Here is a 27,857-nt window from a genome sequence, read left to right on the forward strand (position 1 = left end):
TACAGATAGCTGATTAACCATCACATGAGTATCTAGGATAAGTCAGCAGAATACATTCATGTAAAAAACTAACATGTTGGGGGTGGGTATAGCTCAGTGGTAGAACACATGCTGAGCACACATGAGGTCCTGGGGTCAATTCCCAGTACCTCCATTAAAAAGATAATAATAATAGCATGGCAATGGTGTTCTCTTCCTGCTCTTGTATATATGTTCAATTTAGTATTGGAGGGATGAATATTGCATTCTCTAATTCCACTGTGGGTTTTTTTAGAAATCCATCAAAAACATGACCTAAAGAAACCAAAATGCATCCTTAGTTTCTAAAATGAAGATATTTTAATAGGTTGCAATCCTTGAGCTACAAAAGTTCTTTAAGTTGCCATCACACAGCTGTACAATTGGCATAGATTCTTCTCAATGAAATGTGACACCATCACAAATGTAAGAGTTTAAGGGTTTGTCTTGAACAGAGAGTAGGTGTTAGAATCACAATGGTACAACATTTCCGCTAAGCAGCATGATGCTTTTCCTTCTTGAAAACAAACCAGGTGATAATTTGAAAATTTTGCACCTATCTTGGCATCTGCAATATTTGTCACAAAGTTTAAACAACAATATGCTCTTAGTTTGTATCTCTCTAGCTGGCATGGGGATGCTTGTCTTTGTGATGCTTCCTACGTCAGTAACAAAATCAATACAAGATCTAGTACATACACACAGAAACACACACACACACACACATACATACACACGACACACAATACATACAAAGGAATATTTTTGTTTTCTTCAGTAGATGCTAACTTTCCATTGCTTTCACTGTTTAATTGGATTTTCCCCATAGATTCACAAAGGAGGTTCACAGCATCTATCAAATGTTTGAAAATGATTCAGAATATTTTTCTTCACAAGAAAATTCTGCACTTGAGATTTGTTTCCTAAATAATTGTCACTTGAGTTTTACTTCAGAGGTGTGGACATTTTTTCCAAATTTATTGTTTTTAAATAAAGAGAGAACATTTGGATTTTATGTGAGTAATAGGGTGTGCCACTACAATTTCAACTCTAGAATGGATAGAAGGCATACATTTTTATTCTTTTATTCCTTTCATTCTGATAGCATAATATACAATGTTGCTATTTTGTTAGATAATATGTCCAGCTGTAGTATCAACACATTAAATCAAAAGCTGTACAATTTCTGTGATTCCTTTAACAAATTAAAATTTTTTGAACTCACTATTTCCTGCTTCCCTCAGCGCAAAATTTCTTTGCTGACTTTAAAGTAAGAATTCGCCTATCAACCCAAATGCACCTCCCATTACTCTCCAATACCCACTGCTGCCTTAGCTAAGTAACTTTACTTTGCATTCACTAAAATAAGTTCTCTTCAAAAGAAAGCGTTAAGCCCGTCTGCTCTCACCTGGGACAAGCCTGGTAGGCACGGAGGCAGGGGCCCAGCCGCCGGGCCGCCCCCTCGGCCGGGCTGGTGCATGATCTTCCGGGAGTCGAGAGAGCACCTCCGGTGTCAGGCCACCGGCCTCCTCACTGAGGAGCGCGCCGCGAAGCCGACTTCTTGAAGGGGAAAGGAGGCAGGGGTGAGGGACTAGGGGGAGGGAAAGGGAGGTGTTGCGCGCTTGCGCACTGCGGCGGGTTCCAGGAAGGCGATGAGGCACTGGTTCTGCAGTAAGTGCGCCTGCGCTCCCCGGACTGGAGGCTGCCTCAGAGCGCTTGCGCAGTAAGTTAGCGGCCTCGAGCTCTGCTTACTTGTAGCGCTTGTGTAAAAGGGAGCGAAGATGGGGCTGAAAGCAAGAGTGAGGGGTGGAATTGAAATAATGACAATCACGTTTCTCAGTAACTCTTGTGATAAAAATAAATACTTTATTGCTCTGGTAAAAAAAAAAAAAAAAGAAAGAAAGTATTAATTTGAAAAGATACATTCACCCCAATGTCCATAGCAGCGATATTTACAATAGCTGAGATATGGAAGCAACCTAAGTGTCCATCAACAGATGACTGGATAAATAAGGTATGATGTAATATACACGTGTGTGTGTGTGTGTGTGTGTGTGTGTGTGTGTGTGTGGAGAGAGAGAGAGAATATTACTCAGCCATAAAAAAAATGAAATTTTGCCATTTGCAACAATATGGATGGGCCTACAGAGTATTAAGCTTAGTAAAGTAAGTCAGACAGAGAAAGACAAATACTGTATGTTTTCACTTATATGTAGAACCTAAAAAAAAAAAAGAGTATAATAAAACAGAACAGACTCACATATACAGAGAACAAGCTAGAGGTTACCAGTGGGGAGATGGGGAGGCGGAGGGTAAGAGGTACAAAGTACTAGCTATAAAATAAACAAGACACAAGGATGTAATGGATATCACAGGGAATATAACCAATATTTTATAATACTTTAAATGGAGTATGCTCTATAATAATATTGAATCACTCTGTTACATACCTGAAACTAATGTAACACTGTAAATAACTATACTTCAATTAAAATAATAATAAAAATAAGCTCTCTTCCACCTCTGATTTTGACTAGCATTCCACTTCACTTTTTGAATGTCAGAACTACCTTCTCAAAGGACACAAACATCACTCCTTTGATAACCCACATGTGTAAGTGATACGCTTTTTCAAAGAGGAGTGAATAAGCAAATCAAGAAATATTATTAATAATAAATATTATAATTCTCTAATCTTTTTTAAGTTACATGATTATAGAAAGATTAAAACAAATGTATAAGCTCAAAACTTCTTAAAGAAAAAGCTTAATACAAAAACATTGCTTGCATTTAACTGTGTACTAATATAATATTAGAAATTATGAAAACACAGATAATTTAGCTTTAAACAAAGCATCGGGTAAGATGTAAATGCAGATATGTGCCTGTGTATCAGTTGTCATCATGCTAATTTAAGTTGATAGCTGCTCTGGGCTCAGTTGCTCCCTTTTAACTTTAGTCCAGCATACCCAAGGCAGACTAGGAATGAAGTCCTGTCTCTCAGAGAGCTTGGGCTCATTAGGCTTCAGAATTCCTCAACACGTTTATTTACCCTGACCAGAATTCTCAGGAGATTTCCTAAGGGCAATTTTGCAGAACATTTGATTACAGAGTGTCCCTTCTTTTGATCTAACTTCTCCCCTTCCTAGGAAGAAAGATGTGAACTTGGATAACTGGTAGGGTTGCCAGACAGGAGGAGGTCATACAGAAATGGAATGGGTGAGAAGGAGCTTGCAGGAACTAAGTGGAAACAAGTGGTTAAGTGCCTTGCAGTGAGAGTACCAAGTTTCTTTCTTTTCTTTTTTTTTCCTTTTAAATTAAAGTATAGTCAATTTACAATGTTGTGTTAACTTCTGGTGGACAGTGTAGTCCACCAGAAATTTCATATTCCTTTTCATATTCTTTTATATTATAAGCTATTACAAGGTATTGAAGAGAGTTTCAAGGGTGAGAGACTCAGAAAAACAAAAAGCGAAGGGTGGGGTGGGGAAGAAATTCAAAAAGAGGATGGAGTTGCTGCCTGTTATCATACCAACTAAAGCAGTGGTATTTTTGTATTTAAAAGTAGCATGGTACAGCAGATACTAGAATAATGAAAGTATTATAACAATCACTACTCCTGAAATAATCCTCATATTTGGATAAGGAGAAGAAAATAGTTTGTGCTAACTTTGAAGAGATGGGACCTGGATCAGAGTACTTCTCAAAGTCACAATCTTCAAGGAAAGATGAATTGAACCCTGACGCACGTTGGCAGGTTGGAGGTCAAGAGCCTCCTAGTTCAAAACTCTGTGAATATATTTGAATAGGTAGATCTTACAAACATTTAATTGCATTAATTAATTCACAAAAAAATACTGACCTGGCACCTTTATTTCTCAGGCTCTGGTGGGTGCAGGAAGAACTGTGCTGATGCTGGCTTGCACTGAAAGTGGTTCAATGGTGTTTCCTTGTAAAGCTGTTCATATTATATTTCCTTCTATTGTTCCCAAGTCTTCAGTAAAACCTTGTTAAACATGACAACCTGTTCCCAGTGATTCCTGGGGGGAACTGAAAAGCCGGCTCTCTGCCCAAACTTAAAATGAAGCAGTTTGGACCAGCAATAGTCACCTGAGAGAAGTTAGTCTGAAGACAAAGGGTGAGATGACATGCTACAGAGCACATGGTCAATGGAGTAGAGTGGAGAGCAGGATTCTAGAGCCAGAGGGCTGCTGGATGAGCAGTGACCAGAACAGATGCATATGCATTCCCTGGAGACTGCCAAAGTTCTCCAGTAGGGTAATCTGGTAAAAGCCTGGATGTAACATAGGCAAGTGGAATTCCAGCTATATGTATACTATTCATTACAGGGAAAAATCATGTGACTTACTGTCAACTGAATTCTAGGGTATTTGGCTAGCATTACCATTAGATTAGTAATACTACATACATAATAACTATATATATTATGAATATATATTAACATGTTTTAGAAAGAGTAAATGGGCCCAAGACACTTTCATTTTGGTGCACTTTACCAATTAAATACTACACGGCTTGAAAAAATGTGAAGGTTATATAGTTCTCAAACTAAGTAACTTTAATTTCACATTCATCTATTAATTTCAACTTCTAAAAAGTACTCTAATTCGGGGCTAATGGTTTCTCTCAGTTAAATCTTTAAAAGTAAAAATTATTATTTCCCAAATGCCCAAATGGTTTCCTGCAGTTTGCTCATTCAGTGGCAGGGAAACTGATTCAACTCAGCAGCAAATTGAGAAATGCATCTGGTCATCAGTCTTGGAGTGTGTGTGAATCAGAAGCATACCTAGGTAAGCAAGTGCGGGAGGAAGACAAGAAGCAAAGAGGAAATAAAATGAAAAAAGAGAAAGAATTATATAAAATTATATAAAAATAATATAATAATCTTCCCCTTCTCCTTTTCTGCATTTTAGACACCAGTGCAACTCTAGGTGCATTTTAAGCATTAATAGATTCTACTTTGCACACTGCTTTAGATGTATTTGCATGTAGAAAATAAATTAACATATGATATTCCCCATCTATTAAAAATAAGTGATATCTTCTTGGACCCGTGTAGTTTATATATTACTTCAGAAGGACTAGAACTTCAGAGGATACTTTTTTAGTTATACTTAAGAAAAAAAGTGATATGAGAATTCTTACCTAGAATTTTGTTGGTAAGGACTGCAATACCGTATATTTTTCCCCCTTTGGCTCTATATGTGTTCCAAGAAAATGCAATATATTTAAAATAAGAAAATATTATAATATAGTCTTATCCCTATCATATATGTTTACTGATTTTATGTTTCAAGGTACATGTCTAAATTTATATTTTAGGAATCTTGCAAAACAGGAAACCAAGAAATTAAAGACTCAGATATTTCTGTACTTGTAAAATGAAAATATGATCTAATTATAATTATTAATGTAAATTAGAGTTGCTTCACAATGCTAAAAATAAAAATTGCTAGTGACTGTTTTAATAATTCCATAATTATTATACTGTGTGTAAGACCTTATATTGTGACAGATTCATCACTATTTTAATTTAGTAGAATATAGCTATATGTTCGTAGGACTATGAATTTCATTCTAACTGAAAATTTTTCTAAGATTTGGTATAATTATAATTTTTCCAGGAATAGAATAAACTGTAAGATTTTAAAAGTGTGAATCTTAAATTTAAGCCTTAAACTTCTTTTCATCTAAGTTACCTAAGCAAGTCACAAGGTAGGTAAATTTCCTTTCACTTACAAAGACTGAATCCATTCAGAAATATGGGTCTAAGTTGGGTCGGAAGGGCATGAATTCAAACAACATGGAAAATGAATGAATGAATGAATATTATTATTTACATTTGACAGTGAGTTTTTCTAAATAAACATATATAGAAGCCTAATTTTTATCTTATTTCATTCCTTCACTTTAGTGACAACTCATATATTTAGCTTCAAATCTTTGTTGAGAACTAAAATGTATTTATATTTTTAAACTATTTGTTGTCATAGTCCCCTTAATTCTAAATGTATAATTCAACAAATAGCTTACATTCTACTCTATCATTTACAAAAATGTCCTCCTTGGTTCCTTATAATTACATTCTTTTGTAATTATATTGTATTTATCATTTAATCCACAAATATTCCAAAGTCTAGCTGTGTGCTCCAATGGTTAAGAAAGAAAACATTATTATATCCAATTTCCCTTATTTACACTAAAGTTCTTATTGAATTTGATGTTTCAAATAACACACTTGACAATTTTATTGTTGTCAGTAATAAGAGTACAGCTCAAACAAAACAAATGTCCTTTGCTGTCAAAGACAAGGATATCTCATGTCTCGAATGCCATCACAGACAGGAAATTGCTAGCACTTATTTGAAGCAGGGATTTCAGGAAGGAAAAGGGAAAGGCTTCTTGACAAACTACATTCTTTAAAAATTGTCCATCAATCAAAGGAGAAAAAAATTCTTGATTAGATGTTAACTCTTTTAACAGATGCATATGGTTATGCCAGGTATTCTCCATGTAAGAAGAGCCCAGGAATTGTAATAATCACAAGGGCATACTCCGAAAAACTTAATGAGTTTTATTCACTTTTGTTAAAATACTGTTAATAAATTATATGTAATAAAATGAAACTATATGGAAACTGTTATGTTAACTACAATTTTAAATCATCTTGGTTAACTGAAATGGCAAAATGTGTGAAATCTTTTGGAAAAAAAAACCCTTCACGTTTTAAAAATGTGTTTATCCCCCCATCCAACTTTATGGAGATATAATTAACGTTATCATTGTGTAGATTTCTGGCATACAAAGTGATGACTTGATATGAATACATATTGTAAAATGATTACCACAGTAAGATTAGTTAAAACATCCATCATCTCATATAGTTACCATTTTGTGTGTGTGTGGTAAGTTTTAATATTTACTCTCTTAGAAACTTTCAACTATACAATATGGTATTGTTAACTATACTCATCCTGCAAACCTTCACTTCTAATTTTTTAATGTATACAGATTTGTAACACGTGTGTTTAAATGAAAATATATAAATGGTAAATAAATCATCAAAATATTTTACAGATCACAAACTAGGAATCAGCATTAGGTATATTCTCTACTAATTTGGTGTTACTAATATCTTGTTCTGTTATCTGGGGTGAAATCTCAATTGTCTGGCAATTTATAATCCAGATACTTCTGCTTCCAGAGCAATGAGATGTTTTATTGCATTTTATTTCCTTTGCATCTTGCTGTAGACTTTTTCATCAAGATATACTATTGCAAATGGGCTCAGCACATTTTGAAGAGAAAAAATCTTCCATTTTCAGTTGTCTTTGGGATGTGGTAAGAAAATTAATTAAGGGTATTATATCATATTATTGACTGGAAGATTTCAATGTCATTATCTACATTTCTCAAAATATTGCTACATTTCACCAAGGCAAATCTGAAATGGGGTTAAAGTGTGGTTATTCACAAATGAGTAGGACTAAATCAATAATCTTGGGTAACATATCCTATCAATAAGTTATTGTAGGACTCATATATATGTCATGATATAAAGTAAAAAATAGGGGGGAATATCATTATTTTGTCTCTGAAATTAATAGAATAAAACATAAAGATTTAGAAACAATTTGTATGTTTTCGGCTCTGTGTGAGTGAGGTGTTTGATGAATTGGCTAACAAAGAGCCTATGCTTAAACCTGTAACTGAACTGGAAAAATATTGTCACTAATGGAAAAAAGGGCAGAGGCTTTACATCTTTCCTGTATTCCATCTCGCTGTGAAGTCAATGGGGCGAGAAATATAGGCAAGTACAGAACAAAGATTCATGACCGAGAACTCACTGAGAAACAGTTTAACATCTTAGAAAGAACAGAGAAGGCATCCCTAGTCATTAATTACCAAAAAGTCACAATAAAAAGCATTGCATTGAGCCTGTTATCCACTAAACTGGTAGCATTTAGCTAGAGGCAAAATTATGTAGGACTCTGAGCTGAGATTTGGGTGTCAGACAACATAGGCTCTTTTTCTGGTTCTGACACTCCAATGTTTTGTAACCTTGGCAAACCCAATTAATCTTTCTCAGCCTTCATTTCTTCATATTGACAAATGGAGTTAATAACTACAGTACTGAAGTACACCTATGCCTGCAAGTCAATTTCTGCTGCTTTAGCCACTGCGCTGATGAACCTTCTATATTGACTCACAATAACTCCCTGCAAGTCATCAGTGGATTAAAATCTGCAGTACTCCATTGGTTACTGATAGTCTTCTTAAAGATCTTCAAATAAAGATCTGACCAAAGTGATGACTTTTTAAAATTTTACGGTAAGGTAAAAATACTTCCCAATTCCTCTGGGTAAAGGAAAAGAGACCTGTAATTTGACCCTCCAAAAAGACAAATCCAACCTGATAGCTGCATTAGGTGAGCAAGTTCAAATTGTCCAGGAAAGCTAACATGAGGAATAGCTCATTTTTCCTTTAACATTCAAACAAAAGTATTTGAATGATACTGACTGAATTTCTTGCTCCATGGTGCTGACTGAACTTTATATACAATTTCTGGATATTCATATCTGTAATGAATAATATTTCTTAGGAAAACAAGCGTCATCCTGCATTTAGAACATATGACTTGATCTTGCAAAGAGTAGCTAAGAATAATTCATAATTTTTCCAATTTGTTATAATAATTCAAATAAAGAAAACACAATATAAAATTAAGATATATTTCATTGTTATTAAATATTGAAAAACTGAAAAGGCCAAATTGTTTATATTATTATAGCCAGACTTATTCTAGCAAATACATTAAAAGTCATAATATTAACGATTATGTTCTATGCCTCTCAGATGCCCGCTGACCTTGTTTCTGTTCTACAATCATCTCAGACCTGTTCCTACTTCCTAATCTTTGCACTTGATCTCTTGGATGGTATAGTCCTCCTGTGAGTGTTCAGGTTGCTGAATCCATCGCATCCTTCAGATCTCAGCCCAACTGCCATCTTCTCAGAGTCCTCTGATGAGCCCCATCCAGGCCCTGCCTCAGTCACATTCTGTCACATGACAGTGTTTATAGCCCTCAGAGCACTTACTGCTCTCAGAACTCACCTTTCTTAAATCACTAGTTACATGTTTATATTTATCTCCAATACAGTCTAGCCAGTACAGGAGACATGTCTGAAGATTCATATCCAGGGATTAGAGTGGGAAGTGTGGGAAGATTCTAGACTTAATTGCTGGTGGTCTTTTTTAGAAATTGCATGCTTAAAGCCCATTTATCTTTAGCTTTAAGCCTTATATTCAATTTTGGGACAACAGAGAAGTTCCACATAGCTTACACTGATGTTGTTATTTAACAAGAATCTATTCTGCAATCATGAATAAGTGAGCTAGAGAGGGAGTACAGGGCATAGGTTTCCTCAATTCACACCTTCCTGAGAAAAGGCATCTCATTCCAATTACACATTATTACTGTTAGCAGAGAAAATTTTTTCTTAACTAATGGCAAAGATCGAATTTTCAGAATATCTAAAAGACAAATGAATAATTGTGTTACTATCCTGTTAATAGTTTCCTCATGTAACTTTAATGTTCAATATTATAAACATATATATACATGTGTGTACTTATATATAGCTTTTTATATAGATATAACAAATTTTAAAAGCTCTGATAATTCTTTTTTTCTTAGAACTTCTTTTTTTAAATTAAAGTATAGTTGACTTACAATATTTCTGATGTATAGCAAAATGATTCAGTTTATATATATATATAAATATATATTATAAAAGAATATATATATTCTTTTTCAGATTCTTTTCCATTATAGGTTATCACAAAATATTGAATATAGTTCCTTATGCTATACAGTCAGTCCTTATTATTTATATATTTTATATACAGTAGCATGTGTCTATTAATCCCAAATTCCTAGTTTATCCTTCTATTCCCTTTCCCCTTTGGTAAACATAAGTAGGTTTTGTGAGTCTATTTCTGTTTTGTAAATAAGTTCATTTGTATCATTTAGATTCTACATATGAGTGATATATGATATTTGTCTTTCTCTGTCTGACTTACTTCACTTAGTACAATAGTCTGTATGTCCATTCATGTTGTTGCAAGTGGCATTATTTCATTCTTTTTTAAGACTTAGTAATATTCCATTGTAAGTTTATGTATATGTATATGTATATATACACATACACACATCTTCTTTATCCATTCATCTGTCAATGGACATTTAAATTGCTTCCATATCTTGACTATTGTAAAGAGTGCTGCCATGAACATTGGGATGCATGTATCTTTTCAAATTAGTTTTCATCTCTTCCAGATAAAAGCCCAGGAATGGGATTGCTTGATTGTATGGTAACTATTTTTAATTTTTTGAGGAACCTCTATACTGTTCTCCATAGTGGCTGTACCAATTTACATTCTCACCAACAGTGTAGGAATGTTACCTTTTCCGCATATCATCTCCACTATTTTTTTTTTGTAGACTTTTTGATGATGGCCATTCTGACCAGTGTGAGGTGATACCTCTGTAATAACTCTTAAGTGTGTCAAAATTGAACAAATTTTAATAAAATTATCCTTGTCACTTAGTAATTAGTAGAAGTACTTGTATCTTCTATTTTTCCACAATATAATGAGAATCACTGGCTTAAGTTTTTCTTTTTTTCTTTTATTTTTCCTTTTTTTTTCTTTAGAGAAGCAGAAAAACATGTCTCAGAAAATCAGCAACTAGAAGATTTCAAGGGATCTGAGGAGCAAGCTCTATAATCTTTCATACCTGCCTCTTTCAGATAACCTGTTTAAATGATTTTTCTCAACGTATCTACTATCTCTACCACTCAGACCACATGAAAGAAGAAAGATGGCTGCCAACAGTCCCTTAAATTTACAAGAAAAAGATTCAGTCACGTGGAGAAGAGACCAAATTTTAATCTCTATTTTTCTCTCTCTCAATTTCTCTAACCCAACGCCCAATTTCTCCCACTGTCCCCCACCAAAAGTTTTGAATTGCTTTTGAATTCTCCTTTGCCCATCCCCAGGCCAACCAAATGCTCCCAAGAACCTCATTAATGGATTCTCTTTACAGTTAAAGGAATTCTTTTAGATGCTGGTGTAATCCCCAAAGATATATTAGGTCAATGGGATGAAACTTGCATGCCTTCCTGAGGAATCTGGACTCCTGACAGTTGGTAATTCAGTGCCATTTAAGGTCTTCTATCTAAAATTTTCAGGTTTTATATATGTGTTTTGCAACAAACATTAATGGAAGTAGAGAGAAGAGTTTAGAGTTAGACAGATTCTGAAGATAGGCACAAGAGTCAGAAAGCTATTTTAATAGATCAGAACACAGCTGTGGAGTTTCTAACTTAAAGCTATGTCAGTGAGGTTGTGATCAGAGAGGACAAATTTGAGAGATATTTCAGGAAGAATCTTGACAAGGCTCAGTGAATGATTATGAAAATTAAGGGGCAGGCAAATGTTAAAGATGACTCTCTTGTTTCTATCTTGAGTCAAAAGTTGGATGGCATTTCCGTGAATTGATACAGAGAGTCAGAAGAACAGATATGGACCATGGGTAGGATGCATTCAGGAAAGAAGAGAAATGAAGCAATAGATAAAATCCATGTAAAACTAGGCAAGCAGGATCTAGGTGTAAAACCTGGGATTCACTACAAAGAAATATGAACCTACTTCTTTATACACAGACCAGTCAGAAGAGTTTGACCCTAGATTTTCTTGAAAATGTGGCCAAGAATATCATAAACTGTGCCATCATCCTGGTAAGTATTTTTTTAAATCTAAATCCCTTTTAGATCCTCATGCTCCCAAGTTTTATTTTCAGGGCATTAAGAACCTCCCTTCCTTCTACTTTGTCCCAACACTGCTCCACTGTCATACTGCTCACTTTTCACTACATTTCCTCCAAATCTTGACATATTTTCAACCATGACTAGTCAGTCGGAAAGTGTCATCCATCATCCATTAACTGCATTTCTTGAGATGAGCATTTTGCCTAGAATCCCCATAAATAAAGTCTTCTTTTTATGTCATTGATTTGACAGTTGTTGATATATGTAAATACTATAAGAAGTAATAAAATCAATGGAAAATACTGGAGAAAAGTTTACTGAATTAAGCTGGGTCCAAGGTGAGAGGAGACAACACAAGGGCATAAACACTAGGAGACAAGGATCATTGGCAAAATAACCAAAATAGAAAAATTATTCTCAAAGATCAGAGCTATTAAATTTGAAGAATCAATATAGCAACATTAATATATAATATTAATAGGCTTATTTCATTTTCAGTTGAAAGTGAATATTATCAAGTCACATTCAACTCATTACTAAATCTCAATGTTTAATAAAAAGAATATTTCCAAATGACCTTGTATTGGTCAAAGATACCTTTACACATTGGAATATAAATGAAAACCATATTCACAATTATTCAAATAAACTCAGTGGAATCTTCATAGACTGTAAAAATAACCTCAGAGGATACGTTAGAAAAGCAAGTCATGTAAATTATAAACCTTAGCCTATTAACAGTCAAATTAAACAGACTCTTAGTTATAAATACCTACATTGAAATCAACTTGGGAAGTTTCCACAAATTCAAACAAATTTACTTGCCCTGCCAAAATTTAGCACACATTCTTGAACCTGTTATTTCTCTCTTTCTTTCTCTCTCTCCCTCTTGCTGTTTCATGCACACACACACACATACACACAGATGTTATTTATCTTTAAAGATGCTTTAAATCCTGCCATTGATCTAAGAAAGGAAAAAAGAGCATATTCTTTTACGTTTTTTTAAAGTGGAGAAATAACCAAAAACAAACAAAAAAGTTTGTGAAAATAGAAAACAGAGTTGATAAAATGACAAGTATTTTCCATAAATAGAAAAAAGAGCTTTTTAAAAATCTTAAAATCCCAACAGAAGATTAATAAAAAATGAGCACAGCCTTGTAGAGTTGGTAAAAATAACTACACTGAGAGGAACTCTTTGTTTCAAGCAATTTTTAAAACACAGTAAATCAATTCATTCTTAATGGGATATACACTAAAAGGAAAAAAAGAAAACTGAAAGAGAAAAAAGTTCTCAAACTATTTTCCACCAGTTTTTTGAGAGCTAGTATTGTTTCCCTGAGTATGCTGTACAGGACAAAATGAGTGATGTCATTGAAAACTGGAATTTTGGTCAAGAGGAAAGGAGACCCACATGTAAAAGGAATTTGGTTAAGGAAAAATTCTGAATTCCTAAATTTGTTAAATTTGAATTGGAGTGCAAACATGAATATATGATTTTTTTAAATGTCCTATTTCTTTTCACTAAAAAAGGCTACATAGGAAAAATAAATATCCCTTTTAAGCAGATTTTGGTCTCCAAATACCATTTCTCACAAAGGAAACTGGAGCATCTCAAAAAATGTTTAGATTTCAAGCTAGGGTCGAAAAGATGCAAGTTGAACCTAGAACATGTTGTCAGATCAGACAGCAAGGAAGCAAACATGATTGGAATCATGTCAAAAGGCCTCAGGAGCCACCTGGGAAACACACCTACCATCCAAATCTAGGAAAATTTGGTCATGAATAAGAATAATGCATTTAATCGCTTAAGACACATCAGATGTTTAAATTCATAAGCTCTTAGAAATATATTTTGAAAAACTAAAAAACTAATTCATGATTTTGCAAGGGTGCCAGAAAGCCAACTTATCTTGAAATCTGATCAAAAAGGAAAAGACTCAAGTATCTATCCTGTATTTTCTATCCCTATAATGCTCTGAACTCAGATAAACAGAGTTGATGGGGGAGAATTTTTTAATTCATCTAAGTATTTCATATAATAATTGAAAAGGAATGACTGAATTAGAATCTCACCCTTTTGCAACCTTTTATGAAATAATCGATCTAGCAGTGATCATCTGCTAAATTCACAAAAAGAGAGACAGCAGATCTAATGACCTTCCTATTGAAATATAGGACCACCTATCAAGTAGCTTTGTTCAAAAAATAATCAAGCCTTGATCTGATTAATTTATAGGAAAAAGAATAGAGGACCCACTTAGAAATAATAGAGGATGCAATCAACAAAATTCAGACTGTAGGAAATTCTGCAAAACAAACTATAAGGTTTCTTCAACAGGTAATTGTGAGAAAAATAATAGTGAGACGGAGGTACAAGCTATAGACTAAAGAAGACTTAAGACACCCACCAATTGCTGTACATGGAATTTACTTGGATTGTGATTTGGAGAACTAAATTGTCAGAAAGAAAGTAAGAGATAATTGTGGGAATTTAAACAATCTTTTTATGTGCAATTATATTAAGGAATCCTTCTTAGTCTTTTATGTAATAATAGAGGCTATATTTCTTAATGAGTCATCTTTTAGTACTACATCAAAAATACATATAGATAATGTAGTATGACATGTGGTGTCTTCTCCAAAATAATTCTGGAGAAAGGAAGACCAGCAGGATAGGAGCATAGATGAACCCAACAGACATAGTTGATAATTATGGAAGCTGGGTGATGAATATATGGAGATATGCAATTTTCTTTCTTTTGAATTTTTTTTCATTAAAAAATTTACAATGCTAAAAATTTGTTTAATAAAGTAAACATTTGCCTGCGTCTTGAAAGTCACATTTAATCAAAACAGAAACCAAAAGAGAAAATAATGTAGAAGCTGTAAGGAACTGAATGGCCAGGTGAAAAGTTTCAGGAAACACTCCATTTCGTATGTCCTCTGCTAGGAGCTCCTTGGCCAGAGACCTCAAGTTTTGCTATTTTGCATCTTCTGCCTGGAAAAAGTGATACATTCAATGAAGCCAATGAATTGAGTGGGGAAAAAAATAAAGACAATATAAAGGCATTTTAAAGATCATGAACTTATATATCCTTAGGCATTTGAACTGAACCTCAGAATAAAACTGTTAACAAAATTACAAGGGGATAACAGCAGAGATCAAATCGGTAATAGTTTTCCCATAACCCTATCTGAAAAGAAGAACTGAGGAGGGGAGACTGTATAACAACAGAAAAACAGATCTAAAATTATTCTAGTTTGTATTTATTCATTAATATCTATGAAAACCAACAAACCTATGAAATAATTGGATGGCCATAAAGAGAGGTAGAAGGGATAATAAATGTACTACTATAACCATTATAGTAGAGAGTCAATAGAAGACACTTTCTAAAGTCTATGAATCAGTAAATAGATGTTTAAGCATATTATATAAATGTATAGTTACCTTCAATAAGTACCAAAATAAAAGTATAAACCTTTCAAAATAGCAGAAATAGAAAAAATTTATTAAAAAACAAACAAAAAATTTAAAACTAAATATGAAAATCCATAAACAAAGCACTAAAACAAAATATAAATGACAAAAGTATGACACATTATACATATAGAACATAAATATATTACTTTGATAATAGAAATTATATTTCCATTTCAACAGATGACAGTAATTTAAACAAATTGGTCATATCAAATCCTCAGTAATTTGCAAAATATCTTTTAAATTACAGATTCTATTAGCTAACTATATAATCATTCTGAAAAGTTTTAAAATTTAGAAACGAAAGTATCTAACCAATTGGAAATTTAATTTTATCTTAAACTACTCTTAAAAGTACTTAAGACTCTGCGTCTGATTATTTAGAAAACAATTGTAACAATAATTAGGATGCTTATGAATATTCTATTTTTCCTTTTTTGGTGGACACATAGTGTACCCCCTCCTTTGGTATTTCCACGTCAATAAGCATTTTTACAATTTCATTAATTGTCCCTCCATTCATCAGATCACTAAATGATCATGTCACTTGTGTCATAAACTGAAGTGCAATAAATTCATGTCTGTTTCCCAATCTTCTATTCTGTTATAACTTGGCCTTTGGGGGATGTGTGCAATTTTTTTCTTTTAACACAGAATAGTTAGAAATAGTGAGAATCATATTAGCATCTTTTCATCAATAAAATTGAGTCCTGGGACATAATACCACAAGGGAACTTTTTTTTTTGAACTTTGAATTCAGTCAAAACAACCCCCAACACTGAGACGTTTTCAGACGTACACGAAAAGGAAGCAAAAGACACACACAAAAATTAACAAATCTTAAAGTACAAATTCTTAAACTAGAAAATAAAAAAAGCAAGCAAACTAAACAAAAGAAGACATTAATAAAACCAAATTGACTCTCTAACTAATAAAAATAAGTATATGTACTTAAAAGAAAATGAAAATTATCATTTTTGAAGACCATATATTTTCCACCTAATAAAGATGCAAACAGAAGCACTACCAGATCTGCTAATTATAGAGTTTGCCATATGCTAATAGTAGTGACATCAATAGTCTCCCTACAAACAACAATAACCTGAAATTTAAAAAATAATAATAACTGTCAGCTTGGAAGTTTTCACACTATCACAACAATAAATAAAAAGCTGAACAGGCCAAAAAATCAACAACTCTTCTAAGATTCTTATGAGAAGGGAGGACACAGGGCAATCTGCAGCCCCTAAGATCGGAGAGACAGGCAGGCAGGTGAATACAGGAAATGGCTGCTTCCTTGAACACAACACTCATGCTGTAGGGAGCAGGGCCCTGGTAGGAAAGCCTGAACTGTAGCTGACAAACTGTGGGAAATTAGTGCAGACAATTGACAGCTAAAAACTTCAAGGGGATCCTGTCATGGGGGTAGGCGGTGGGCAATACTGTGAGTTTTACCTCCAGGAGCTGGACCAGGTTCCCATAGTATATATTTGAGGAAAAGACCCGTGAACTTCCGGCAGAGGAGGGGGAAGGGGTTCATTCTGAAACACACCAGAGCACTCTGTTCTTCTTAACAAGGCCTGCCTGCCCTCAGGGGAAACTAGTTAACCAAATCGTAACTTGCTTTGTATGATCAGAGTCTGATTGACCTGGGCAAGGGAAATTTCTAACTCCAGCAGCTCGAAGCTTTCCATGTGAAAGAAAGGAAATACCCAACTCCAGCCCACTCCAGCCATCCTGTCCCACCTGATGGAGAAGAAAAAGCACTGAGACACTCTTGTGAGGTGCACAGTCCAGAGGCAGAGGCTCACTAAAAGACTGAGCCCAATCATAGGACTTCACTCTTCGCTTCTGCCCACACCTCACCGCCACATTACTGAAGACCTATTTATAGCAAATGAAAAGTTGCTCAGTCACACTTATTTTTTAAAAATAGATACCCATTTTCCTTGCACCAATGAAATTTTTTACTATATATATTTTAAAATACTAAGTTGGTAGATTTATGTTGGTTTGAAAACTTAGGAATTTGGAGTGATATCTGAAACTGGCCTCGGGTCATGGTTGGTTGTGGGGGTGGCAGGGAACTTGGCAAAGAGAGATGGAAGGAAGAGGCAGATGGATTCAGACTGGTAGATGGCTGATTAACAAGCAAGGGAACTTGCTTACAGGCTTGTCTTCAGCAGCGGCAGGACATGGAGATCTCTGCAATCACACACTAGAATCTTTAAAGTTTATATGGAGACCTTAACCATTTATTCCAGTCCATATGGTCTCAACAACACAGTGCTCTCTCGAGGCTATATCCTTGAAATGGCTAAGGCTGTGGGAACACTGGGTGGGTGGAAGGTACATTCCAAAGACAGAAAGAAGGTGAGGTGCCTCTGACTGCCGGGGTCCAGCTTGCAGGTCAGCCAACAATCATGACCTCTTGATGGCCTCCTCCAACAATTTATTGAGTAAATGTTTGTAGAACCTTCATGAAAGGCAATTTATCCTTTTAAATAGTCCTACATATTTACAAAAATATGTACAGGATATCCACTTGTTTAAAGAAAATAAATTGGAAACTATGTAAGTGCCCATCAAAACATGTAAATGGTTACATAAATTAAGGAGTTTATATATTAAGCAATACTATGTAGTAATTTAAAAGAATAGGAAAGCTATTCTAAATATGAGTACCTCTGCATGTATTAAGTTTAAAAATCTGGTTGCAGAGAAAAAGATGAAAATTATCATTAATTTTATAAATAAATGAATCAGACACTGTGTCAGGGAGAGGGTATCGATAGGTATGTATACATGTTCCCTTGTGGTTAAATCTATACAGCTGTGTCTGAAATGATTCACTGCAATCTGACAAAGGTTATAGATAGAGTAGAAATTTTAATTTTGCATTATATGGTTTAATTTCTTTATGATAAAATGTACTAATAAATTCTTAAATAATTCAATAAAGTTTATTTTAATATGACTCAAAGCTATGACTGTGAGCAATTCAGAAATCTCAAAATATTTATTTTATTATATAGAAAATAACAGAATCACCTAGATATCCTCCAGGTACACAAAGCCTAGAATCAAGCCCAGGCATCCACAAACAAGATGACCTTGAGTAATCAGGATTACCAAGAAGTGGCTAATATGCCGTATCTGTGCAAAAAAGCATATCCTTGTGAAAACCGTGAATTCAATGTATTGTTATTATTACAGTCCTATAACTCTATGGATTAATTAGTGGTATATCATATTGCCCAGAGAACAATGTAATTTTTATATATGCGTATATATTATTTATGTCTGTATATAAATTTCTTTACTCCTACTCGACGTGTTTCTTATAAAATGCTCCTCTGTCCCTTGTAAGCCTAAGTAAAAGATTCTTATCTACAAAGAGGAGAGTGTTCTGGCAATATTATATATATATATATATATATATATATATATATATATATATATATATATATATTAGAATGAAGTTCTGTTTCTCAAGAAGCTTCATATACCTTGAAATGATCTTACCTTTATTTATAAATAGAATGTACATTTTAACTAAAAGTACTGATTCTTCCTTGTAAGTTAAAAAAAAGGAAAAAGAAATTTAACTTCTTGGAATAGTTGTTACACATCATAGAGTATTAAATAGATGCCAATTGACTTCTCCTCACTTGGTTGTCTCCATGTCAAGGTAAGTCTAGCCAACCTCACCTCTAACTTACTCATTCCCCTAAAGCTTTAATGAACTGATTCTTCCTAACAGAACAATTATGCTCTTGTAACTAAATCAATCACTCATCATGAGACATGGGCTTGCACTTACTTGTCTGGATCAGGAAGGCTGAGGATAATGGACCATTAAGAACTGTGCTTTCCTAGCCACAAAAAATCATGAGGCTTACTGGCAAAGAGTGAGTTTTTAGATAAGAATGAAAATCTTAAGAGGGTCAATTTGTTTTTAATTCACTTGGAAGACTGCCCTTATTTTTAAAGCCCCACAATGACAGAGTTGCTTATTTTTACTTTAGAACAATTATGTTAAATAAGGACCATACCCTTATGGAATAACTGACACTGGAAATCTTTTATGAAAAACAAACAAAATCACCTCCCATTAGAAACTTTAACATCAGATTAAAAACCTAAAGCGACTTTGAAACAAAAAAATGTGTCTTTATAAAAGTTAATGTTAAGTCATATTCAAAATCCGGAGAAAGAGTAACCAAACATTTCAAGCCAAACTCCACTTGCGTTTTCTCTTCCCCAAACTAAGCAGTATATTTAAATTGATAATTCACCAAACTCAAATTTTAAAAAATTCCTTCACCCCAACTTGAACTCATTCATGTGCAATAAGAAGAAGTATGTGACTCTAGAGTTCTCGAAAAAGGCAAATGTGAAAATGTTTCTCTGTAAGAGGTCCAACTCTAAGGTTCCTTATAGCTAGGAAATATATAAACAGTGAACTTAAGATGACAGTACAGCAGAGATGTAAAAACAACTCACTGGTTACTTATCAGGAAAGAGTGTATATGAGAACTGACACACTATTCTATAGAAGCACATGGAATTCATGCCCTTTGTTGCCCTGACCAGCACAATGCCTCAGTCTATGGTGATAGCCTGTTCGGGGAACACTTGCTCTCTGATCACTCTTTTCTTGTTTGCAGGCTCAGAAGGAGCAGCATAATACCTTGAAGCTCTTTCTCAGAGTAGCTATTTATTTATGAACAAGAGGGCTAATGACACCGATGGGAACAGTTGGTAGAAGATTTGCATCTCACCTGTGTACATTTGCCTGGTAGAATCATGTTTCCTTGTTCCTCAGACTGTCCTCCACCTGACAAAGTGACCTGCAATTTTGGCAGTCGTTCCTTCATTTCAAACCCTCTAGCAAAAAGCAAATGCCCTTTGAATACAAGGCAAAAAACTGAAGACCTTCAAAGGTGCCACAGATTAGCTTTCATTGTTCTTTCCATTGTATATTGAAATTGACATACTTAAGAAAAAGAAAGCATTGGATAAACTTTGTAGCGATTTAGAAGGCTTTCTGCTATTACTGGGAAAGGGGATAGATAGTCTTTTCAATAGCTCATGATTTTTTTCTAAATTAGCAATGATTCCCTTCAAAACTTATTAGCTAATAGCAACTCTTTGTTAATGAGCTATTGTTATGTCTAATGGACCGTGTTTTATCAAGGACTGCATTTCAAAGCCACAGATTTGAGCTTTTAAATTATTTTCTGAAGTATTTCTTTCCCAATAAACCCTTATTTTTATAATTTCATAAATATAAATTGACACACAGATGGTAAATATAGGACCGTAATTTTGTGGGTGAGAAAGCTAAATCCTATGTGCAAGTGAGGGATTTTAGAATCCCAGCTGTTGATTCAGCTGCCGCAGCAAAATCTCCCAAGTGTGGTATTAGTGCTAGCAACTAGGTGCTTAGCTCACTCACCACTTCCGTTTCTAAGAGTGACCTCAAGTGACCCCAGTTTGAAAACCAACCTATTTATAATGTACCTGTTGCCTGGAGAACAAGATTATACCACCCTTCCACACCTTGGTCTCACTCAAACCCTAAGCCAACTCCAAGGAAAAAATCACTTTTCCACATCACACAGGAAGGCATATAACAAATACCACTTAAGCTAAAATCCCTTAAGAATGTAACATCCCTGAGAGCAAGGACTTGTCTGTTTTGTCCAATGCTCTATCCTGTGTCTAGATTAGCAATACCTTAAAAGAATCTGTTTGGAATTGAGAAGTTGGGAGATTTATTACTCATTTTCAGGAAAAATCAAATAATTTTTCACTTGGTGGGATTTGGTTTGTTTCTAAATGTAGCTGCCTAGTCGACCCACAGAAACTGCAAGTTTAGGACATGAGGATTCTTATTCTTTATACTAATGTAAAAGGAGGGAGAGAGAAAAAAATTTTCTAGAATTATAAATTATTTACAGCATTTTCATTTCTAAAACTTTCTCCCCTTTGATGAATCATTCACATCTGTTAAAATAAAAAATTTCAAAGTATCAATAGAAAAAAGTTTTGGCCACAGGAATAGCCAGAAACAAACAACTGCCATTCCTCTAAAAGAAGGAATGTGCATTTAAGGCATAACTTACTGATAGGATCAGAATGTGTTTTAACGGTCAAAAGGTCCTAAATAGTTAGATGTGAGCTGTAGACAATTTTACGGCATACAACGCACTTTTTAATTGCTCACTTATTTGAGACATGCTGATGTGATCAAGTTTCTGCAAGTCTTATGTTTTGTGTTTTGGGGGGAGGTAATTAGGTTTATTTATTTTTTTATTTTAACGGAGGTACTGGGGATCGAACCCAGGATCTCATGCATTCTAAGCGCACACTCTACCACTGAAATTTACCCTCCTGCCTGCATGTCTTTTAAAAGTAAAAGTGAAACGTTAATAACTTCTTTTTTTAATGGAAGTAGGTCTACAGCCGAAAGAATTTGCATTTGCTCATGCAGGCAACCCATCTATCCCTCCCACTTTGTTCAGTTACCTGCAAATTTCCTTCCTAATGTCCCTGATTCTTCTAATTCATTCACTTACTAGGTATTATTGAGAACCTATAGTGTGTAAGGTGCTCAGCTAAGCACTGGACACAGTAAAGAATAAGACCTATATATTCTCCTGCCCTAAGAGAATCTGTGTTCTAGAGAAGAAAAGAGAAATATCAAATATACAATTGCTTTGATAAGTGAGTGAATGATTGAATGAGTACATGTCAATTTTGATAAAATCATAAGGAAAAGTTAAAAAAAAAAAAGGAAAGTCAATAGAAACCATGAAAGGAATAATAGGAAGCCTGTATCATATGCAGGTGAGGAAGGCTTCCTGGCAAAAGTGGCACTGAGGAAGGAACCAAATGATGCAGAGGGTTATCCACTTGATGAGGTGAGGGAAGCACATTTCAGAAAGAGCACACATGAGCTCAAGGAGTTGAAGCCAATGCAAGAAAAGTCATGATGTTTGCACAAGAAAGGTCTTGGCCTGTCAGAAAAAGGTGTGAATTTAAATTTGTAAATTTAGTGTAAAGATGAGACTTGCTCAGTTAAGGTTTCTGCTACTTAAATGATGCTCAAAGGTCTTCAAATTCTCAAAATGTTTCTTCAAATAATTCCTAAAGAAATCTGACTCTCAATGAAAACAAAAACTAGAAACAAACATTAAGAAAAAACTAAAAACAAAAAAAAAACAAAAAAAATTTATTTTTTTCCTCAACTATGAGATAGCAGATCAAATATGATATTCTACAGAGAAGTATTTAAATACATGGACTCTAATCTGCATTCTGTTTGGGAAGTTGTAGTCATATAAATTAACTTAGCATAACTTTGTTTTAGAGGACTAATGTTGCATTCAGAAAAACTACAGAAAAAAAGCCACACAATATACACCTCATATAATTTTAGGGTTTAATTTATAAGACAGGCTTGATCAAATGAGTAATAGGGAAGATATCTCTGTTTACTTTTCCACATGTTGGGAAATTATGAATTATACATGATTCTGTATTCTTAACAAGGCTATATCCATTCAAATTTTCTCAATAAATATGCATTATATAATTTCTATTTTCCAGGTTTTCTGCTTGGAACTGGATTTGGAAAAGTGAATAATAACCAGTACTAGCCTTCTATTAAGAGGAGATGGCTGAACAACCTGAAAGCTCAAAAGCTTCTTTAACCAATTCAGTATTTTATAGGTATAATTATTATTGTAATTCTTTTCTATGTGTTTAATATAGTTTGTTAAAAGCTATTATTAAGAAAAGCACAGAGAACTGACAAAGGCTTAATTTCCAGAGTATATAAACAGTTCGTACAACTTAATAACAAAAAAACAAAGAACCCAATCCAAAAATGGGCAGAAGACCTAAACGAGCAATTCTCCAATGAAGACATACAAATGGCCAATAGGCACATGAAAAAATGCTCAGTATCACTAATTGTCAGAGAAATGCAAATCAAAACTACAGTGAACTATCACCTCACACCAGTTAGAATGGCCATCATTCAAAAGTCCACAAACAATAAATGCTAGAGAGGGTGTGGAGAAAAGGGAACACTCCTGCTGGTGGGAATGTAGTTTGTTGCAGCCATTATGGAAAATAGTATGGAGATTCCTCAAAAAACTAAAAATAGTCTTACCATACGACCCAGCAATCCCACTCCTGGGCATATATCCAGAGAGAACTCTAATTCAAAAAGACACATGCACTCCAATGTTCATAGCAGCACTATTTACAATAACCAACACATGGAAGCATCTAAATATCCATCAACAGATGACTGGATAAGGAAGCTGTGGTATATTTATACAATGAAATACTATTCAGCCATAAAAAATAATAAAATAATGCCATTTGCAGCAACATGGATGGACCTAGAGATCATCATTCTAAGTGAAATAAGCCAGAAAGAGGAAGAAAAATACCATATCATATCACTCATATGTGGAATCAAAAAAAAAGAAAAAAAGGACGCTATGAACTCATCTACAGAACAGAAACAGACTCACAGACAATCTTATGGTTAGTAAACAATCTTATGGTTACCAGGAAAGGGAGTGGGAAGGGATGAATCTGGGAGTTTGAGGTTTACAAATGTTAGCCACTATATATAAAAATAGGTCTTTTAAAAAGTTTCTTCTGTATAGCACAGGGGACTATGTTCAATATCTTGTAATAACCTTTAATGAAAAAGTATATGAAAATGAATATATGTATGTATATGCATGACTGGGACATTGTGCTGTACACCAGAAATTGACACATTATAACTGACTGTACTCCAATAAAAAAAGAAAGAAAAGCACAGAGGTGAAGGGAAGAGAAGCTTCTAAAGGAGGTGGTACAATAATTTAGTCGTGAAGAAGGAGTAGACTAGTAGAGATTATACGTCTCACGCAGAAAGAATAGCATGCGTGAAGCCAGGGATGTGGGGGAAAAATCATGGAACATTAAGGTAAGAATGAGCCAGGGAGACTGCATCCATACAACTAAGATCAGAGTGAAACTAGGCAATTATATCCTTTACCAAAATACTGACAAGAGATGAATCAGAGATATGTTCGTAGATGCAACTGTACTTTTTTTTAAAAAGGCATTCATTCCATTTGGCATTGTTTCTCCAAATTACATGGGGGAATTTAAAATAAAACATAAAAGTTTCCGTACCTGTGCCACATGTGCCTTAAGTCCCAATTCACAGATGTTACCATTGTTAGCATTTTGACTGTCAAGTTTTATGACAGTGACATTACAGTAATTCTAATTAAGCCATTCAAGCTTTGTCTATAGGATGTTTCTAAGATGAGGGAGTAGAAATAGAAAGGTGGGTGTAGGGGACAGTGTACAGGATATGACTCATAATCTGCAAATATAGATGTAGAGGGTCAGATTGATCAGCTGCTTTGTAAAGGGGAAAAGGGAGAGTAGATATTGCCTTAAGGTCATTCTGATTTCAGACATGGTTGGGTACAGGATTCCTGAGGGTTTCACATTGACCAGATGTGTAGTATACATAAGAGAGAGGTATTTTAAATCCTTCCCAAGAGGACCACCTGGGAGGGTGCTATGAGCCTACAAGAAAGAATATCTGTGGAGTAGACTGACCAAAAAGTGGACAGTTAGCCCCTAAAGAAAAATGCATTAACCATATCACAGACATATAGTCAAGTTATCGAAAAAAAAGAATCTTTAAAATACTTTCAAGGTTTCCTACAATAGAAAAAGTTAGTTTTAAACACACCACCAATCACAGAGTGCACAAAATCATTCTTCTAGCATATATTCAAGTTGTAATAATAATCATGTAATTGTGTAGCTAACATATATAGAGGACTTAATACTTGCCAGATACTGTTCACACATACACACACATACACGTGTATACATATTGAATTTCATCAATTTCGAGATGTCTACTTTCTCACATTGCAACACTTCTGAAATCTAGATGCCTCTGATAATCAGTAGAGTTTTATGACTCATTCTTAATTAGCCAGTGCTGTCGCAGTTGTCATTGTCTGTCATACCGTTCTTTGGTTGCTCCTGGGGCATATCTGGACAACTGCCCCTCTAAATACTTTAATCAAGGAACTATTTAAGGATATTTTGAGGAAAAATACAATCTCTGATTGTTGTCTAAATAATCTTTTGTTGATATCTTCTGATAAGATTAAGAAGGCACCTTTATCAAAACTTGTAGGAAGGATGTCAGTCACTTGGAAGAAAATACCATAAACAGTAATGAAACATTCTTTTGAGAAATGCCCTGTCACTAGTGACATTCATGGCACAGAGAGGAAAGCATGTAGAAAAATACAGACATCAATGACACTGAGTCAAAAAATGATTCAAAACCTGTTAGACTGAATGTGAAGAAGTTTTAAAATGTATCAATAAATTTATGTCACTTAGAGCTTCCTTTGTTATGTAAATGGAATGGTAAAAAAACTATGCATAAATAAATTAAAAGGAATTCTTTCAATAATTAAAAAACAAATAGTATGAGTAGTTTTAAAAGTATTACGTCATAGTTTATTAGCAACTTCTGTTTTTCCTTTTTTAGTGGTACATAAAATAAATGTGGTTTACAATCATTAGTCTTAGATTCTATTAAATATGTTTTATTAGTTCATTTCTCACAACAGTCTTATGAAATAAGTAATATTTTCCCATTATCTTTCATCTCAAACCTTTGAAAAGTGAGAAAGAGAAGTTTATTAGAAGAGAAAGAGGTGAGAGAGAAAGAGAAAAGAATCAAAATAACCCCTTCTCTACAAGAAGACAGCCCCCACCCCCGACAGACACTGAGAGATCGGGAAAAGTCTTATTTTTGAACAAATATTGAAGAGTCAATTAATACACTGAACCAGAGACTTGAAGGCATGAATCCAGATTATTTAGAGGAAACAAAATATTTTTCTGTCAACAAAGAGTGAATAGAAAAGTCATGAGTTTTTATCAAAAATTAACGGCAATCTATTCTGCCTGACCAGTAGAATAAAAAGGACAGGGGAAGACAAAAATAAAGTTGCTTTTATGATTATACCCTGCGAATTTTTCTTGTTTACTGTACCATGTACCCACTACACATGGAATCAATCAGTGAAGTTGGCTTGCATGGATTTCTTCTGTACATAGGTGATGATGAGCTAGAGATAGACAGAGACGGTAGAGATGATAAAGATAGATGGACAGAGAGACAGACTGATTTTTCCCCCTCAGTGACCACAGTCCTTGAATGGGGAACACTAACTGGTGGGTTTAGGTTACTGGGCTGGGACTACTGACAATTTTACCAATAGGGTATATGGGTAAAGAACCACTAGGTAGGAAACTGGAAACTCCCCTTCCTCCCAACAACTTTTACAAATTAAGGAGGGTATACAGTTGTGGGTTTTTTTGTTTCGTTTTTTGGGAGGGTGGTAGTGGTAAAGAAGTCTTTTTTCCAGCATCTGTTGTTCAAGTCTGTTTACCTCAAATTCCACTGTGCTTCTCTTTCAGGACCCAGTAATTTCACATCTGAGGCCAATTATAAGCTCCTCCTAGAACAGTTCCCTGGCTTGAGCCTAAGGGGAAAGTTATTACTGCCAGCCTATTTATTTACATGAGAAAGAGGCAGTTCTTTAATGAATCACTGTGCTGATGCCTCCCTGGCCCACTCCCTCTCATACTTTGACTTTGACCTTGGAATTTTTAGAGAAGATCTATGCTTCTGTCTAGTGCTCAGGGCCACAATTTTCTTTTCTCCTTCAATCTTATCACTTGTTTTCTATCTTCCAGGAATCCCTTTAACCCTTTGTTGCTCTGGCAGAAATGTTTCCTGATTTTTAATGACAATATTGCATCTTTGTCGTTTTTGTTAAGGTTTTTCTGTAATTTCAGTAGAATCCTCAGAGGAGAGGAAATAGTTCCCTGAGCTTAGTATTCAGAGAGACTCCTTTAAATGGTTGAATTCAGCCAGAGAGATGTTCTTCAAAATACTGCAGTAATTCATAATATATTAACTGGATCTATGACATGATTTGAATGGTTATTTTCTAGATTCAGCTTAAATCATTCAAATATTTTAGAATTATTCTCAGTTCCTGAGAATCCCAGCCCCTTCCCCAAGTTGTTGCAATAATTCTCCCACTTGTTAGCATATGAAATAGCTGAGCTCATAAAAACTAATATCGCCACACCTCATGGCCTTTTCTTTTGCCTTTTGAGATGGCCCACACTCTGTCTATGAAGTGTGAATCTCTCTGAATAAATCTACTTTTACTCAACTATGCTCACTCTTGAATTCTTTCCTATGAGAAGCCAAGGACCCTCACTTAATGAGGCACATCCCTGGGACTCCCTGGGACCTGAGACGTGGCCATCCTTTTGTACTGCAACTTTCCTATATCAATATGACTCATTGTGTTTTCCTGTCTCTTGAAAAAGACTAATCACATGAAGTAGTTGTGGCA

General features: G+C 34.5%; 1 protein-coding gene across 1 annotated transcript in view; it reads right to left on the bottom strand.

The window, feature by feature from the left end:
- Positions 1-14,657: 14,657 nt before the first annotated feature.
- ADGRL3 (adhesion G protein-coupled receptor L3) overlaps positions 14,658-27,857 on the bottom strand; it is a 560,304-nt gene continuing 547,104 nt past the window's right edge. Inside the window, exon 23 of the mRNA XM_032459457.1 lies at positions 14,658-14,871. Within this exon, the coding sequence (XP_032315348.1) occupies positions 14,789-14,871 (83 nt within the window). The 3' untranslated portion in view covers positions 14,658-14,788. The remainder of the gene's footprint in view (positions 14,872-27,857) is intronic.

The sequence above is a fragment of the Camelus ferus genome, chromosome 2 (genome assembly GCF_009834535.1).
Source record: "Camelus ferus isolate YT-003-E chromosome 2, BCGSAC_Cfer_1.0, whole genome shotgun sequence".
Taxonomy (NCBI): Eukaryota; Metazoa; Chordata; class Mammalia; order Artiodactyla; family Camelidae; genus Camelus; species Camelus ferus.